At 48.2% G+C, this 17340-nt stretch overlaps 1 protein-coding gene across 2 annotated transcripts in view; it reads left to right on the forward strand.

Annotated features, from left to right (window-relative positions):
- KCNB1 (potassium voltage-gated channel subfamily B member 1) overlaps nucleotides 1-15845 on the forward strand; it is a 104719-nt gene extending 88874 nt beyond the window's left edge. For both annotated transcript variants that reach the window (XM_068208104.1, XM_068208103.1), the window contains exon 3: nucleotides 13236-15845. In XM_068208104.1, the coding sequence (XP_068064205.1) occupies nucleotides 13236-15257 (2022 nt within the window). In that variant the 3' untranslated portion in view covers nucleotides 15258-15845. The remainder of the gene's footprint in view (nucleotides 1-13235) is intronic.
- The last annotated feature ends 1495 nt before the right edge of the window (nucleotides 15846-17340 follow it).

Genomic DNA, 17340 nt, shown 5'->3' on the forward strand with positions numbered 1-17340 from the left:
GCACAGAACCCCTGTGCCCCACGGGGGAAATCCCGGTGACAGCACCTGCCTGCAGCAGGAGGAAGGGACTCGAGCCCTGAGCCACCGCCACCTGGAGTCTGGCCACTTGGTGCTGGCACGGCCCTTCCTTGCCAGAAAAAGATCACAAACAGAGTTATTTTCTTCAGAATAGTAACACGGAGAAACAGTAACAAAGCCAAGAACATTGAGATGGTGACAGCAAGAGCCTGGCTTAAATACCCCAAAATAACATCTGCCAGAGCCTGATTTCAAAGCAGCAGCTGTTGCCCGGAATAAAAACACAAAACTTTCCAAACAGTATTAAGAGTGATAATATAAAAAGCAACTCTTTAGTGAAAGCTTTCAGGTGCACAAATATAGCTCTGCGCACACATAAGGAAGGGTTTCTACAATTTTTATAAGGTAAATTAATTAATATATCTAGCAGGTACATCCAGTAGGAGATCAGCTAACCCTACAACCCACCCTTGGGTCAGCCCCTTGGAGTTGGTCCAGGGGTTTCTTTGTCCCATTGTTTGTTATGTCTTTTAAGTTCTGGTGAAAAACAAGATTGTCAGAAATTATCTTCTTAACAATAAGACTAAACAGATTTTAAAGAATGTGTTAGTTAGGGTTAGCTTATTGTGAGAAAAGTCAGGAAAAGTACTAGAAACCATACAACTATAGATTAAAAATCTACAAGGCTAAAAATATATGAAACATATATAAAAACCTAAGAAATCTTCAGGCATCACAGCCACTGCACTGCAAACACAGAGGCTTGGTGATCGTTACTTTTTTCTTCAAAGTAATTTTTTTTTAACAATAACACATATTTTTGTGTGAGAAACTGTCCAATCACCTCCAAACTTCCCATTTCTTGGAAGAGGAAGGTGAGCCCTGCAAGATGCACTCCAGCGCCCTTCTTCCAGGCTGCCTTTCGCAGGGACTGAGCATGGTCCCACACTAGTTTTGAGCTCATTTCTTTGGGAATTACTTTTTGATGCAGAGAGGGGAGGTTGTGCAGAAGGTGGCACTAAAAGGAGGACACCCATTACACCCTGTATTCCAGTCTTTGAAAATCCTCTGTTTCAGAGAGTTTTGCTCCAGCTGCAGCAGTGGCACCCCCAGGGTGTGAGTGAGAGTGAGAGTGATGGTCTCCCACTCGTGGGGGTGCAGTGGCACAGGAGGGATCCCACATCTGTGCCCCCCTGCACACGGAGCCAAACCCACCTGGCGTGGCCTCAGCCTCTGCTCTTGGCAGCTGGGGGGAACAGCCTCTGCTGTCGTTTGACAAAGCCACCCTGCTGCTTGTTGCTGTTTGTTGCTGCTTGTGTTAATAATGTTTTGGCAATTTTCAAGAGTTGTTTTATTTGAGAGATTTGAAAGGTAAATTGTCAGGAACTCAGTGCTCTCCCGTGGAGTACTGAAACAATCCAGGAGCACAGCTTTGCCACTAATTTTCTTCCTTTGTATCTTCATTATCCCTCCCTTTGGTAACTGGGATCTTTAGTAGGTTTGTGGTTTATCTGGATTTTGGAGCAAAACCTAGAGGTGTAGAAGGGGATGGATTTGATTAAGACATCTTTAAATAGGACCCATCCCTCCCCCTCCTGCCCTGCTGACAAAGTCTGTGAGGGTTTTTTATTAGTTTTCCAACAGTATCACCTCTTACACGCGGCAGCTTTAATACAGCCCAGTACCTCTTCATGTCTCCAAAAGCAGGACGTCAGCCAGAGTGACCCAGTTTGTCTGGACTGACATCCAGCTTGCCCAAAGCCAGCCAGGCTTAGCTGCTGGAGTGGCAGCTCCATGTCTGGCTTATTCACCCCAGAAGAGGACAGCCTGTGCCCGGCTGCTGCCTGCAGGAGCAGGGTCTGCTCCTGGTAATGCTGATCGAAGGAACCTCTTCCTGAGCAAACCCACCCGCTACTCTATGGCCTGATAGAGATGCTTTTGCCCAGAGGATAGCAAAAACGTCATGTCGAAGATCTGAATCTCACGAGACTTTGCAAAACAAGCTGATTCTCTAAAGTACTGCAGGGAACAGTATATAAGCAGCTTAGTTAGGAAAAATGTTTTCTGTAAGGCATTTTTACCTCTGGATTTTTACCACCATCTTCTCTGTGGCTCCCCAGCCAGGCCAGATGAGGCTGGCCAGCATGGCACAGAAGTTCAGGATTCACTACTCCCATCCTTTTTTTGCCTTGTGCTTTCAGTGGCCACTGATGAAAGTTACAGTTTAGGAATTTCCATTCCAGGTGGAAATACTTCAGGAACAGGCTGTAATTTTCATGTAAATTACACAACTGCATCTTGCAGCCCTTGAATTTAAGCACAGGAGAAGTTGGGACCAGAGCACAATTGCTGCTCAGTTATGGAACTGAAGCAAGTTTTTGGTGTGTGCCACAGGCCCCAGCACCACGGAGAGCAGGGGTGCCCCCAGGCACTGCTGTTCTTTAAACCTGGCTGGTTCCAGCTTATTTCCACTTGCCACTGATATAATAAAAAAATCTCTGCCCACTGGATTTATTTTTTTTTAAGTACATGCCTACAATGATCAAAGGATTGTTTCACGTGGTGGAGTGAGCAAAAGAAGCTCTCAAGGTCAAATCCAAAACAGCCTAAAGACTCTGGGACTTGGATCTGACCTCCAGTAACAGCAATGAGCTGGGAGAAGATGAGCAGCTCAGGAGCTGGAAAATGAAGCTTTTGAAGCCCATAATGCCCTCTGGCACTGAGCAATCAATTGGGAGAGAAATGGGAAAGAGAGAGCGAGTGAAACGAAGTCAGAGCCTTCAGCCTGGCTGCAGGAAAGGCAGGACATTCATAAATAGAAAGCAGCCCATTTTTTCCTTCCTCTTTGTTTCCCAGGGGAGAGTGGCCATGGGAACAGACACGCTTTTTGCCCCATGGGGCAGGGGATGCAGGAGAGAGCAGACTGACACAACCTGCAGCAGGTTAATTGGGACACATGGCCATAGTGTCACTGCCCTTAGGACTCTTTTTTCTTTCCAAGAAATAAAGGAAAACAATTAGCCAATATTAGCTGCTCTGAGCAGTCTGGCCGTTCAGGACTGCCGTGGGATTTGCCAGCTCATTCCATGTAACACATGGAGAGAGAGCCCTCAGCTGCCAGGGATGCTCATTCACGTCTGTGCCAGACTGCAGCCATGGAAAGGTTATTCCTGGATCCCTTGATAATTCTTATAAACTTATTTCCCTGGCATGCTGAGTGTTCTTTCCCTTATTATTTTGCCTTCTTTAAACAACTCCCAGTTTGGACTGGACTTGTTTTTTGCCCTCAGCAGTGGGTTTCTCCCTGGGCTGGGCTCACCCTGTGCCTCATTTCCAAACCTGCCGAGCAGCTTCTCATGGGCCCGGTCCCACAGGTGGCAGCAGGCAGCAGGAGCCTGTGGCAGGAGCCTGTGGCAGGTGTCTGTCACAGCTGCCTGTCGCAGGTGCATGTCGCAGCTGCCTGTCACAGCTGCCTGTCACAGGAGCCTGTCGCAGGAGACTGTCACAGGTGCCTGTCACAGGAGCCTGTCGCAGGTGCCTGTCGCAGGAGACTGTCACAGGTGCCTGTCACAGGAGCCTGTCGCAGGTGCCTGTCGTTGGAGCCTGTCACAGCTGCCTGTCACAGCTGCCTGTCGCAGGAGCCTGTCGCAGGAGCCTGTCGCAGGAGCCTGTCACAGCTGCCTGTCGCAGCTGCCTGTCGCAGCTGCCTGTCACAGCTACCTGTCGCAGGAGCCTGTCACAGGAGCCTGTCACAGGAGCCTGTCGCAGCTGCCTGTCGTTGGAGCCTGTCACAGGTGCCTGTCACAGCTGCCTGTCGCAGGAGCCTGTCACAGGAGCCTGTCACAGCTGCCTGTCGCAGCTGCCTGTCACAGGAGCCTGTCACAGCTGCCTGTCACAGCTGCCTGTCGCAGGAGCCTGTCGCAGGAGCCTGTCACAGGTGCCTGTCACAGGTATCTGTCGCAGGAGCCTGTCACAGGTGCCTGTCACAGCTGCCTGTCGCAGCTGCCTGTCGCAGGAGCCTGTCGCAGGAGCCTGTCGCAGGTGCGCTGGCCTCGCCCCGCTGGCCTTGTCCCGGGCTCTGCCCGCGGGGATGGCACCGCTCTGCGGGCACCGGCCCGCGTCCCAGCCTGGGGCTCTGCGGGGGACGGGCTGCGTTCTCCTGCTGGCCGGGCAGAGCCTGGACCGAAACAGCCGGAGCACGCTCGAGCTGCTTCCCTGCGGTGACCTGGAAGCGCAGGACGAGTCGGGCAGAGCCCTGCCCGGAGAGGGAAGCCGCGAGTCCCGGCTGAGCTGCAGTGACAGCTCACACCAGAAAGGCAGAGCAGAAGTGACCGGGCCCCGGGCCACGCGCTCTGTGTGCTTTGCAAGCCCGAAGCTGTCGCGATGTGTGAGATAACGGGACCGCGTGCCTGGCGGAGGATCCCGAGTTTCCCAGGACATCGCAACTGCGCCTTTCCCTGGAATGACAAGTTCTGTCTTTGCCAAACAAAACTCAGGCTCTTTACTGTGCTTCTCTCAATGCTAGTGTGTGTTTGTTTGGCAGATAGTTACTAGGATAGTTGGTAGGGTTTTTAAAAAAGGGGTCCTGGGTATTATTATTCATGGATGGAGGTGGGGGTGAGAAAGAAGAACAGCGCTTATGGAGCCAACAAGCTCAAGTGAGGTTCAACTTTGCTATTCCAATATCTGCTGCTATGATAATGAGCCAGTCCAATCAGCTCAAATTAAGGGCTCAGGAAGGCTCAGCCCTTCAGAGAAGTACATTCATGACAAGATTAATTTCTACCACCCAGTGTATTGTATGGCACCATCCTACATTAACACAGAAACCCCGAATTAAAAAAAAAAAAAAAGTAACTGAAAAATGCACTAAAACTCAGTGAGGTGTATCATTTCCCTGAATCTTCAATGCTGCTCTTTGCTATTCTCCACTCGGATTAAAATCAGATATACCACCTGGCACTGTTCAGCTGCCACTTACAGGAAACCTTTCTCTTCCCCTCCCCTCTCTGCAATAAATCTTCACTAGAAGGCAGCACACCTTCATTTTCCAAACAGTTTCAGGTGACTTTTATTAGGGGAAAGTGCAAAATATCAGTAAGCCAACCACTAAAAACCAAACAGCCCAACCCCTCCAAGAAACAAAACAAACCCCAGCTATGCTCCCTATCGAAATGGCCAGTGGGGCTTTATGTTTCTTTTCCTTCTGTAAATTCACTTTTCCGGGGGATGAGAGCAGGAGGGGCTGCTCTGGGAGAGGCAGGTGCTGTTGCTGCCTGGGCTGTGCAGGGCTGTTGGGATGCAGGGACGCAGGAAAGGCTGGCAAAGCTGTGGGAGAGCCAAGGGCTGCCCAAGATAGTGTTGATCCCCTGTGCTTTGGAGAGGTTTGTTCACATGTCCATGTCCAGAAGTCAGCAAGCATGGAGTGAATATTCCCAGACTGCCAGTGAACACTTCAAAGAGCTTGAGCATTTTCTGAGCTTTTAAATTGAGTTTAAAAAAACCTCAAAAGCAACACAACAATAAACAAACAAAAAAGAAAAAAAAGGAAAAAGAAAAGGTGCCCCAACAAAGAACTAAGTACACATCTTCACAGTTCTGTTTCATCCTCTATATTTATAGCAAGAATGCATCAAAACTCTTATAGTGAGGCAAGATCAAACTCTCTTATTGAACTGCTGATGTAGAGCTGCCTTTTCTTTTATGTTCACACAGATTTGCTGGCCACTGGCTCTACTTACCACTTGCTATGGCCCCATGGTAATATGAATGATTTGTTGCCAAGGATTAGTTTTTAGCAGCTTTTGTAAACAGTTTGTATACAGTTGTTGCTATTTATTAAATATGTGACATCTAATCCAGTGTTTGGTGCTTATAAACGGAAGAACCATCTGTGCTTGAGATTAAAACACTTCAATCACTTTGTGCCAAAGCTGCCAGCAAGGGTTCCATGCTGTGCTCTAAAGAAAAGCCTTGGGAACCCTGGCTTGGGAAGGTGGACTCCTGTGTGGATGTGTCCCTGCATCAAAGTCCTTTGTCTGACACAAAGTCTGCCTGCCAGACAGGAGGAGGGGTGTAGGCATGGTGGAGAGCTGAGAAGCTGACAAGAAAGCAAAAGGTTTTAGCAGAATAAAGAACTAAGAGCTGGGAGGGTGCTGAGAGCTTGGAGTGATCCTGCAAGTCTGTTTCCCACCACCTGCAGAAGCTTCATAAGTCTCTTTTGAAAAAAAAAGAAGAATGTTAATATTCCATTTCTTTGCAGGGCACTGCAAGGGTAACAGCTGTAATCCCTTGTGTGAGCCCACGGTTTTCCATTCAGTGCAAGAGGTGCCACCAAAGCCCTCTTAGATCAGGCTGAGTGTCCAGGCAAACCCTGGTCAGAGGCTGCAGCCCAAGGACAGCTTGTGAGGCAGCAGAAATGCCTCAGCCTGAATTGTATGCCCTTATTCCAGGCATCAGCTAAAAAACAAAAATGCCCTCTGAAACCCAGTGGAGAAGCCCCCACGACCTGCAGCAGGAGCCCAGGGGCAGCAGGAGCCACAGGGAGCTGAAATCAGCCCTCAGAAAGAGCCCAGGGACACCTGGACACCCAGCTGACAAGGCCACACATTCAGCAGGACAGGGTATTGCCCCTGCCTTTCTGTCCACAGGGATTTACTGTTCCTGCAGGCTTCCCTGTCTCTTCAGAATGCCATTAGTGTGGCTGATGCTGGTAAATGGATTTGCCACTTTTCCTAACACATTTCTGGGAGAAATGTTAAACAGGTCATCTTTTTTTGCAGACAAAACATCACTTGAGCTCTGTTCTAATTTCCTTTCTATGTGGCAACTCAGGATGGTATCAATGACTCGGTAAATCTTCCTGCAGCAAGACTAATTATGCCTTTTGGTGAGAAAGCAGCAGTGGAGCTGGTTTAGTCTTCCAAAAAACTCTACACTATAATATGCAGGACTAATGTGCCTCAGATTTGAAAAGAATTAATATCAATTATTCTCATGCATATTCATGAGAGGAAGACTGGTTTAGCAATCAAGTTAATAGTTTTTGCTTAATTACATTTAGTTGATTTCATGCTATCTTGGCACATTCCTGATTGAATTTAACCATTAAAAAAAACCCTCCCACAACTACTCCTGCAAACACCAACACTTGGAGCTCAGCATCCTCTGTAAATAGTGTCTGAGGCTGAGCAGACTGCTCTGCATGGTGGGAGTCAGTCACGAGCAGTCTTTCCATGGTGCAGGGTAAAATCCCAAAGGCATCTTGAAGAGCTGTTCTCCAGCACTCACCAGTGCTGAGGTGGAAGGCAGGCTTTTTTTTTTTTTACTTTATATTTTTGCTTTATTTTTTTGCTTTTTCTGAGTCCAAACCTCTGTCTGCTAGAATGCAAGACAGATGGTGGGAATGGGAGATGCACCTGAGGGGGCCCCAGGCCAGGGGAAGGGTTTGTCCGCGCAGGGCTGGGAGCCCGGCCCCAGTGCCAGGCGCTGAGCTGCCGGAGCGCAGGGGTGCAGAGCAGGTGGGTGTTCTGTGCCGGGGGCAGTCTCAGCCGGCTCTGTGCCTGTAGCTGTCTTCCAGGGGAGGGCCGGGCTGTGCAGCACCACACGGCCAACCTCTGTGCTCCAGGAGCCGCATTTGCACGGCAAAAAGGGTGGGAGTGTGTGAGCAAGGTGAAGGCAGGAGAGTCAGCAGGAGGCTGGGAGGGGTTGATGAGAGCCCGGCTCTGCCGGAGGATGGCAGCAGGGTTTGTCTGCATGGCCGTGCAGGGAGGACAGCTTTGGGTCCGACCAGGGCTGGGGGGGTGGATGTCTCCCAGTAGTGCTGCTTGCTGGGGTTCCATCATCCTGGGCACGAGGCAAGGCCAGGAACAAAACGGGAAACTTCAGCTTCCATGTGCCATTCATTTGTTTTCTTTTTTGATATCCCCCATGCTAGCAGCAGCAGAAATAGGACAGATGCTTCCCTCTCATCCTCTCCTGAGAGCTGTCACTGCACTGATGTCTAAAGGCAGTGTATGTTTTTCAAGTTTGCCTTTTCAGTATATTCATTCATCTATAATTTTCTTCTCCAGTGCACCATTTACATCTGGGCTTTGCTCTGAAAGAAGACTGACACCATTTATCATTTAATGGGGTTTGATAGCTCTCTGACAACTAAACATGTTCTTAAGAGTGTTAAAGAGTTTACAGCCAGCTCTGCCTGAAGGCGACTTTCTGCCCACTACACCTCAGTCAGCAGCAGCTGTATCTTCAGCTCTCTGGGCACCAGTAGGCAAATGAAACATTGAGACAGAACCAGCAAAAGTATCCTTTTTAAGCTAAATAGACATACTCTCTCAACAGATAAACTTATTACAGCTGTAATTGAAATCAAATAATTAAACATTATTCAATCTTGGCTTTTCCAGGCAAATATCAAAATTGAGATCTCATATATTTCCCAGGCAAAACAGAGGTGACTTTATCTTGATTCTGGCTTTATGGATGTTACGCTGTGCAGTAGTGCCTGCAGAGGAGTGTGGGGGTTTGCCTTCCTCTGGGCTGTGTGCTCGGTGCCCAGGACACTGCAGGGAGCTCAGCTGTGCGTGCAGGGCCCCTCCAGAGCACAGAGCTCCTGGAGCAGAGGGTTCCCAAGGAGCCTGTGGGGGCAGTGCCTCCAAGTGGCATGCAAAGTGCCAGGTCAGGGAAAACTCCTAAGCAGAGCTTTATACTCCACAGGAACCAGCAGGACTTAAGGGGTTTGGAGATTCAAGGTCTTACGTTACATCTTAACATCCTTCCAGGTGAAAAAAGCAGATTAAAGGTTCTCTGTACTTCCCTTGCAACCATATCCCCCACTTTGACTCAATTTGCCATGATGCAAGAAGCAAGTGTTACCCCTCATTATGGCTTCAGCATTTTCTAGAATAGACATCCTGCAAGCCCAGTGGTCAGAATCTTGACATCAGAAGTGACTGTGTTCTGCAAACTCAGTTTATGAATAAATAGGCATTTTCTAGTGAAGAGATGTTTCCTAAAACAAGTCCCTGTCAATAAATACCGCAGACATGTATAGCTGCTGTGAGCAGGAGATGTTATTCCTGTGCAGAATCAAGTAGGGAGGAGATTAAGGAACTCTCCATCTGTTTCTGCACTGTGCAGCACGTGGGATATTGCTCAAAATACACTGTGCTCTGTTTCTCAGAGCCTGGGGAGACAGAGGCTGGCACAGGCATGGCAGGATGGAGCTGGACAGTCTGACTCAAAGTGTATTGTAGCTTGGGAAAGCAGAGGGGCTGCAGGAAAAATCCCTTGGTAAATGGAGCATATGAATGAAACCTGGTCCTCATGCCAGATTTATTCTGCAGGCCTTGATGGAGCTAAAAAAGCACATTAGACAAAACCATTATTGAACTTCTTGATTACATAACAATTTCCTCATCGTATTTCCAAGAATATCGAATCTATATTCAAACACCCTCCTACTCTCTCCCACACACCACCCCTTCTCCTTGCTATATCAGCTTCATTACCAAGTATGAAGACAGAAAAAGTATAGGGCATGTTGCCACGAGCAGAGAGATCTCAGATGCTTACCCTGAGATTTTAGAGCCATCTATGGGATTGGGACAGCCAGTTCTCATAAATTTTAATGGCCTTGAAAGTCTCCTGTCTTATGCCTTTATCTCTGTTAGGGTTTTTAGCAGTCCAAAGAAAACAACCAAGCAATAAATATCACCAAACCTCAGTGCGGGGTTAGTCCCTGCTGCCTAAAACTCCCCCCTCTGTGCCACCTGCGGGGTGAGCACACAAACTTCTCCTGCAGAGAGAGAGATGGAAACTCCCGAGCAGCTGCCTGCCCTCTTCCCCAGGGCGGAGCACAGACCTTGCCATCACAAAGGAGGAATCTCTGGGGCCACTCTCACCCAGGGCAGGTGGTTATTTCCTGAGAGGTGCCAGGTAGAGGTGACCTGCCATGAAAGGCTTGCCAGCATGGCACATCCATCTTGCCTGAGGAAACAGCAGTTGCACAAACTGGCTACACTTGCTCCCAAAATCAGCTGGCTTGTCTCATTTGCATGTGTAATAACCAGCATGTGTGTACAATCATGCTAATCACAACTGCTTTAAATTCATCCAAAACCCTGCCCTGCCTGTTCTTGGGTTATTTAGCTTCCACAAAGGAGCCATAGCAGCAATCCAGAGATTCACTCCACCAAAACTTTTGTGAAACAGCTGATTTAGTGGAGGAGAAGTTTTTTCCTGAAATCCTGCCCATACTGAGACTTGCACCACAAGCCAGGGCCATCATTAGGGCTCCTTCCAATACCTTCTGCAAGCAACCTGGTAAAGTACCTGAGGGGATTTTCACAATTTATGGTGTATTGCTACAGGTGAAATGAAAGAGAAAATACAGAGAAGCAAAGAGGAAGGGGACTGCAGAGCTTCTCTCATGCAAGCTGTTAGTGCAAATGGTCTGAAAGTTGTGTGGGGAAAATCCAGCCTTACCCCCGTCAGCTTTACGAGCACCTGCAGCAGTGTCTGTGCTGCTCTGCTGAGGGTGCCCACCCAGTCCAGCCTGGTCTGTCGGGCTCCTGGCCTCGGCTGGCGTGCAGCCAGCGTGGGGACACTGGAGAACACTTGTCACAGCTGTGGCTCCACCATGCAGGGACTCCCGCACCTGCCTGTGTCACAAACGTGTCCTCACGTCACTCATTTTAGCCATTGGTGACTCCTGATTTATTTCCTCTGCGTCTGAATTTTAGGCTGCAAGCTTTTCCAATTTTAGTTATGCATTTTTTAGGACATCCAAGTTAGCAGCTCTGGATGCTCCTGCAGGGATGCTGGAGGTGCCTTCCCTGATCCCAAAAAACAGCCCACATTTGCCAGTTAGGCCAGCAGCCAGACCTGGGACAGGGACAGCTTGCTCCATGAGTGACACGGACATTTCAGCAGCACTCACAAAATCTAACAGGCCTCTGATGCTGAGCTTTCCTGTCCCTGTCCCTTCTGCCAGTCCAAGCCTGGGCTCTAGGGACCTTCCTGAGCCTGTTCAACCTCAGCTCTTTGATTGCCCATCCAAAGTTCTCACGAGCACAAGGCTATGTTTAATGCCTTTTAAGGAATCATGGAGATTAGTGCCACGGGAGGAGGCCGTGTCCCATGCTTCCTTCCATTTCATGCAGCTGCAAGCAGCTGGAGAAGCAGCGAGATTTGGAGTCAGTGGTCTTGGAACAGGGACCACAGGTGCTTTTTTACAGTGACTGGAAAAAAGATTTCCAGTTCTGTAGGAGCTGGAGCCTCATGCACTGCAGAGGGATTGTTTCTGCTCAAGTCGAAATTGGTCCCATTGGCTTTTCTTGTTGAAGAGAAGTGAACCTGGAAGAGTAAGGGAGGAGGAAAGGCCAGGAATGGAATGAAAAGGCTGCCTGCAATGCACAACATCCCTAGAGGCCCCCCTGGGAGTGTAAACGTCTTCCCTCCAGCTTTCTGTCTCTCATTACTGACAGTGGAAAATACAAGAGCTGCCAAGCTGGAGGTTCAGTACAGCCAAGATGGGAAACCTTATTAGAGAGAGACAGATGGTGATTTCTATAATCTGAAATCCTAGACTGTAAATACTTTGGGAAAGAGCCCTGTGCAACTGAACAGTGCTAAAGCCTGAAAGCAGCATCTGGATCCAGTTTTCTGTGCACAACTGCTCTGTGGGTGGCCTTTAGTGGATGGTAGATGCTACCAGGACAAGATATCTCTTACAGAAGGAGGAAGATCTTCTAAACCGTGCTGGAGACACTCCATCTCAATTTTATGTTCTTTCCAATTGAAAAGTGCCTTGAATAACTGAGGACAATCAACTTACATTTAGAAGTTTTTCTTAGCCTAAGAAGATTCCCAAAGATGTGGTTGCAGTAGATGAGTAAGGGGGAAAATCTGTCTCTTGGGAGCACAAGTGACATCTTGCTGCAACTTGTGGGAGAAATTATAAATGTCTGTCTCTGTTTATTGCTTAGCTTTGCTGCTAAATCTCCTAAACCAAAATCAAATTCTACCGTTAGATCTCCCAGTTTATTTATTTATACTCATCTGGCATTGCCTTGATCTTCAAAGCAGGAAGGTATATCAAAGGAAACAGAAGGTTTGACACCAATTACTGCTGCTGGATGTCATTCACTGCATAAAGATGGAGTGTTAATATTTACACTGAAAGTGAGGGAGATAAAACCCAACAGGTACACAAATCTAAGCCTACAAATAAGCCCTTCTGTGTATAGTGGGCAGAGATAAAGCCAAGCAAAACTAATTGAAATTACCATTGCAAATATCCCAAACACCTTCAGAAATGGTGGGTTGTAAACAAAGCAGTGACAGCAAAACCACCAAAAGAGCCTTCTAGGAAAGCAAATCAGGCTCTCTGCTTTTCAGGGGTAGTGCCTGGTCTCCAGGAGATGGTATTTTGAAACAAACCACCATGAAGAAGTAATTAATGTCTAAATTTCCCCACACTTCACCATGAGACACTTGACTTATATTTTATTCTCTTGAGTTTGAGACGTGTGAGGCCCCCAGTGTCTGGACCTGCCCTGCCTTGGCTGTCTCAGTATCCAGTTTGGTTTGCTCAGATGCTTGCTCTCTCCTCCAGAAAACTCAAAATGGCTTAGAAAGCTTGGTGAAGTTTTCATGTTTTTCACAACCATCAAGAATTGAATTAGAGATGAGTCATTAAACAAGAGTGTGTTATTTGTATGCTTATGTAGTAGAATTGTATGCACATCTCTGTAATTAGCCATCAGCACCCCAAATTACAGCAGTAACCGTTCATTAAATGGAGGACATCGCTCCGATCAAATAATGCATTCAGGATTGCATACCTTCTTGCTTAAATTTCAGAGCTTGTTGTCCAGATGGGCCTTGTTGGGCACCTAATTAGTAGTTAATCAAAAGCTCCTGCTGCTTCACAGCCCTCCTGGCATCCTAGCTGTTCCTTACATATTCCTTGACTGCATGGAGATGAAAGCACGGGAGTCGAGGTAGATGCTTTATCTCCTTTATGCATCTGCCATAACTAAAACAGCTTCCAAAACAAACTCAGCTCAGGATGCATTGGTTATCTGACTTCTGTGTACTGAGCAAAATGGGTCTTGCAACGTGTGAGTGAAAATGCAGCCATGTGTTAACGGCAGCAAGAGACAGCGTCGTGTATTCTGAGATTAACTCACTGTTTTCTCTTTCCTTTCCAGATTTTGGCAATCATTTCCATCATGTTTATTGTACTATCTACAATTGCCTTGTCCCTTAATACACTTCCTGAACTACAAGGCGTGGATGAATTCGGGCAGACCACAGATAACCCCCAGCTCGCCCACGTGGAAGCGGTGTGCATTGCGTGGTTTACAATGGAATACCTCCTGCGGTTCCTCTCCTCCCCTAAGAAATGGAAGTTTTTCAAAGGCCCGCTGAATGCTATAGATTTGCTGGCCATCTTACCCTACTATGTTACTATCTTCCTCACAGAATCCAATAAAAGTGTACTTCAGTTCCAAAATGTACGAAGAGTGGTCCAAATATTTCGGATTATGAGGATACTCCGGATTCTAAAACTCGCCCGGCACTCAACGGGTCTACAGTCCTTGGGGTTTACACTGAGGAGGAGTTACAATGAACTTGGATTACTCATCTTATTTCTAGCTATGGGCATTATGATCTTCTCCAGTTTAGTGTTTTTTGCAGAAAAGGATGAGGATGATACAAAATTCAAAAGCATCCCAGCTTCTTTCTGGTGGGCAACAATCACCATGACAACAGTAGGCTATGGAGACATTTACCCCAAAACTCTTTTGGGTAAAATAGTAGGAGGACTGTGCTGCATTGCTGGTGTGCTGGTGATAGCTCTTCCCATCCCAATTATTGTCAATAACTTCTCTGAGTTTTACAAAGAGCAGAAGAGGCAAGAGAAAGCCATTAAGCGCAGGGAAGCTCTTGAAAGAGCAAAAAGAAATGGCAGTATTGTTTCCATGAACATGAAGGATGCATTTGCCCGTAGCATAGAACTCATGGACATTGTGGTTGAAAAGAATGGAGAAAGCATAGCCAAAAAGGATAAAGTCCAGGACAATCATTTATCTCCAAGCAAATGGAAATGGACCAAGAGAACACTCTCTGAAACTAGTTCTAGTAAATCTTTTGAAACTAAGGAACAAGGATCCCCAGAAAAAGCCAGGTCATCTTCAAGTCCCCAACACCTGAATGTCCAACAGCTGGAGGACATGTACAACAAAATGGCAAAGACTCAGTCCCAGCCAAACCTTATCACTAAAGAGTCGAGTCAAGCTGGAAAGCAAAAGGAAGAGCTCGAAATGGAAACCCTTCCTGGCCCCATGGTGCCGCTGCTGGCGACTCGCACTGACGGGATCATGGACATGAGGAGCATGTCCAGCATCGACAGCTTCATCAGCTGCGCCGCCGAGTTCCCCGACCCCACGCGGTTCTCGCACAGCCCGCTCACTGCCCTGCCCTGCAAGGGGGGCATCAACGTCATCCAGGAGCAGAGCAGGCCGGAGGGGAGCGGTGCCAGGTATGTGGAAATGAACCCCAGCTCCGAAAGCAGCCACCGTTCTGCTTTTTTCATTGAAAGTCCCAAAAGCTCCATAAAGGCCAGTAACCCTTTAAAACTAAGATCTCTGAAAGTCAACTTCATGGAAGAGGACACCAGCACACTAGTACCAGCATCAAATGTACTGAGAACATATCCAGACCCTCTCAAGAGCCGGGGAGCTGCTGCTGCTGCCACAGATGCTTCCTTACTCTCTGACAGGTCTCTCATGAGCCCAGAAACCTCGATCTACACAACTGCGAGCGCGAGAACTCCACCAAAGTCACCAGAGTCCCAGGCAGCCATAGCTTTCAACTTCCACGATGCTGGTATACACAAATACATAGATGCTGACACTGATGATGAAGGTCAGCTGATGTATGACTCAAGTCCGCCTGGAAATGTGAGTCCCAAGTACAATGTTGCAAACAGTGGCTATCTAAAGCAAAAGGACCATGTTTATAGAACAGACAAGAACCATCTAGAAGCTGCAGCTTTACCCACCTCCCCTAAGCTGATAGGGCAGAACTGCATTTACTCTATGGAAGGTATCACTGGAAGAACCCAGGGCAATCAGGAGACTGTCAGACTAGAAAATCACATTTCCCCAGAAGTCCATGTATTACCAGGCAGCGGAGGACATGCTAGCACACATGATCAAAGCATCTGAGGTGGGGTCTGAAAGAACTTACTGAGAGTTTAAAGGAATATCTTCACAGTCAACACAAACAAAAGAGCTTCTGCATGGCATGAACTTGGCTGAAACAAGCCACCCGTTTCTAAAAGTCTGGGGGAGGTCCAGTGTGGGTTTGTGAAAATGTCCTTCTCTGAAACAACTTTAAAGACATTGCCCACATCAGTCAAAAAAAATGATTGCAAATCATGATCACACATTGATCTCCTTTCATGTTGTCCAGTGAAGCCAATGTGACCAAATATCCATCCATTCCCCTTGAACGCTAGAGCTCCTTTTGGAAATATTAACATCTGATTTGCATTAGTTCCATAAAGGATGCCAAGGCAGCCAGATTTGAACTCTGGAATAAATTGCTGGGGTTGGTATAAAGCTTTCAAAAACACAATGCTCACTGCGTAAGGGCAGCGGTTCCCCATCTACAGCTTTCTCTGATGGATATTATGTTTAAAGGTAACAGGGAACACTTGCATTATTGGAAAATCCAAGTGAAAAGCATTTGAAACAATTAATGGTCTAGAGAAACCAATTCTTAAAATGCTCTTTGTGTGTTTAACAATCTGATATCCTGTAGGACCTGATGTTTTCTTTTGAAATATTAGCAGGGTGAGTTGCACCACTTGTATCTAATTCCAAACATGCCCTAGGACATAGTGAGACTTGCACTTGCCCTCTGCTAGAAGCCGGTAGCCGCCCCAGGGCCAGCGCGTGGCCCGCGGGAAGGCCGGAGGAGCCATGCAGAAGCAGGACGCCCCGAGGCACCGCGGCCAGAGCCCTGCCCGGGGCTCGCCCCGGCGGCGCTCGCCCTGCCCACCCGGGGATGAGCCGTGGCTGCCCTGCCCGTGCCAGGCACTGCCGGGGCCCCGGCGCGGCCCAGCCTCGCCCGGGGCCAGGAGAGGAGCAGGTTGGTCCGAAGCTTTTTGCGCCCAAGCAGCGCAGTGAAAGATATGCAAGTGTTACATAAATATGCAAAAAGAGGGATTCGTTAGTGACCCGTCCCAGGCCTGGCTGTGCTCCCTCTCGCCAGGAGGCCGGGCAGGAGAGGCTCCTGCAGGGCCGTGGCACGAAGCGGCTGCGAGAGGCAGGAGAATCAGGCCTGATGTTTTAATAACATCCAGTTATTTTTAAATGAAACAAGAAAATAAAGAGGAAAGAAAGAAAAAAAAAAAAAAAAAGATCTGACCATTTTAAGTGAACAGAACTAGCAGCCACCAGCCTAGGTTTTTAAAATATTATTGTTTCAATAAAGTTATGTCAAATTGTGTAGGAAATAATTTGTCTTTGGTTTTTAATCTCGGGGTGGGGGGAAAAGCACTTTATGTTGACTTTTTGTTGTCGTTGTTGCAATGCTGGAGTAGGATAGCAGAGTGTAACAATCAAGCACTTTAACCAAGCACTACTTTAATTTGTGCCTCTTGTTGTGACTGTGATTTGTTACAAGCCTGTAGCAAGTCACAAGTTGTCCTGTGATAACTGTGATGGTAACCTTTTATGTTGTTCTCTGTTTCTACTGTAAAACTCAGTTGCAAATGACTCCGTCACTGAGCGTTTCCTGAGCGGACCCTGAGTCCTGCCGGGGTGTGTAGCAATGCGCAGGCAGCGGGTCCGGGGATGAGCTGAGACACGGGACGTGGGAGCAGAGGGGCACACGTGGGAGGAAGACCCCCCGAAGCCACTCGAGTCCACTGCATTTTGTTCCTTCCTACTGTAAAAAACAAGTGTCGGTTAGTCCTGAATGTAGCCGTGTGTCCGTCCCGGCCGTGCAGCACTGTCTGTAACCCGTAATGGTGAATGCAGCACGTACGGACAAAAGCAATAAGCACATTTCTGTTTTAGGAGCTAGCGTGGGCTGTGAGGATGGCTTTGCCCGGCGTCTCCTGGGCACGGAGCCGTGCCCGCGGCGCAGTGACTCCGCTCTGCTCCGCTCAGCTGGCCCAGGGGCCCGCTCGGAGCCTCCCTGGTGGCCCAGCAGGGCGAGGCCGGGGGGGAGCTGAGCCAGGCCCGGGCCGGGCCGAGGGCAGCGGGAGCCCCGGGAGGGCGGAGGGCCCGGGCGGGCCGG

The sequence above is a fragment of the Anomalospiza imberbis genome, chromosome 17 (assembly GCF_031753505.1).
Source record: "Anomalospiza imberbis isolate Cuckoo-Finch-1a 21T00152 chromosome 17, ASM3175350v1, whole genome shotgun sequence".
Lineage (NCBI taxonomy): Eukaryota > Metazoa > Chordata > Aves > Passeriformes > Viduidae > Anomalospiza > Anomalospiza imberbis.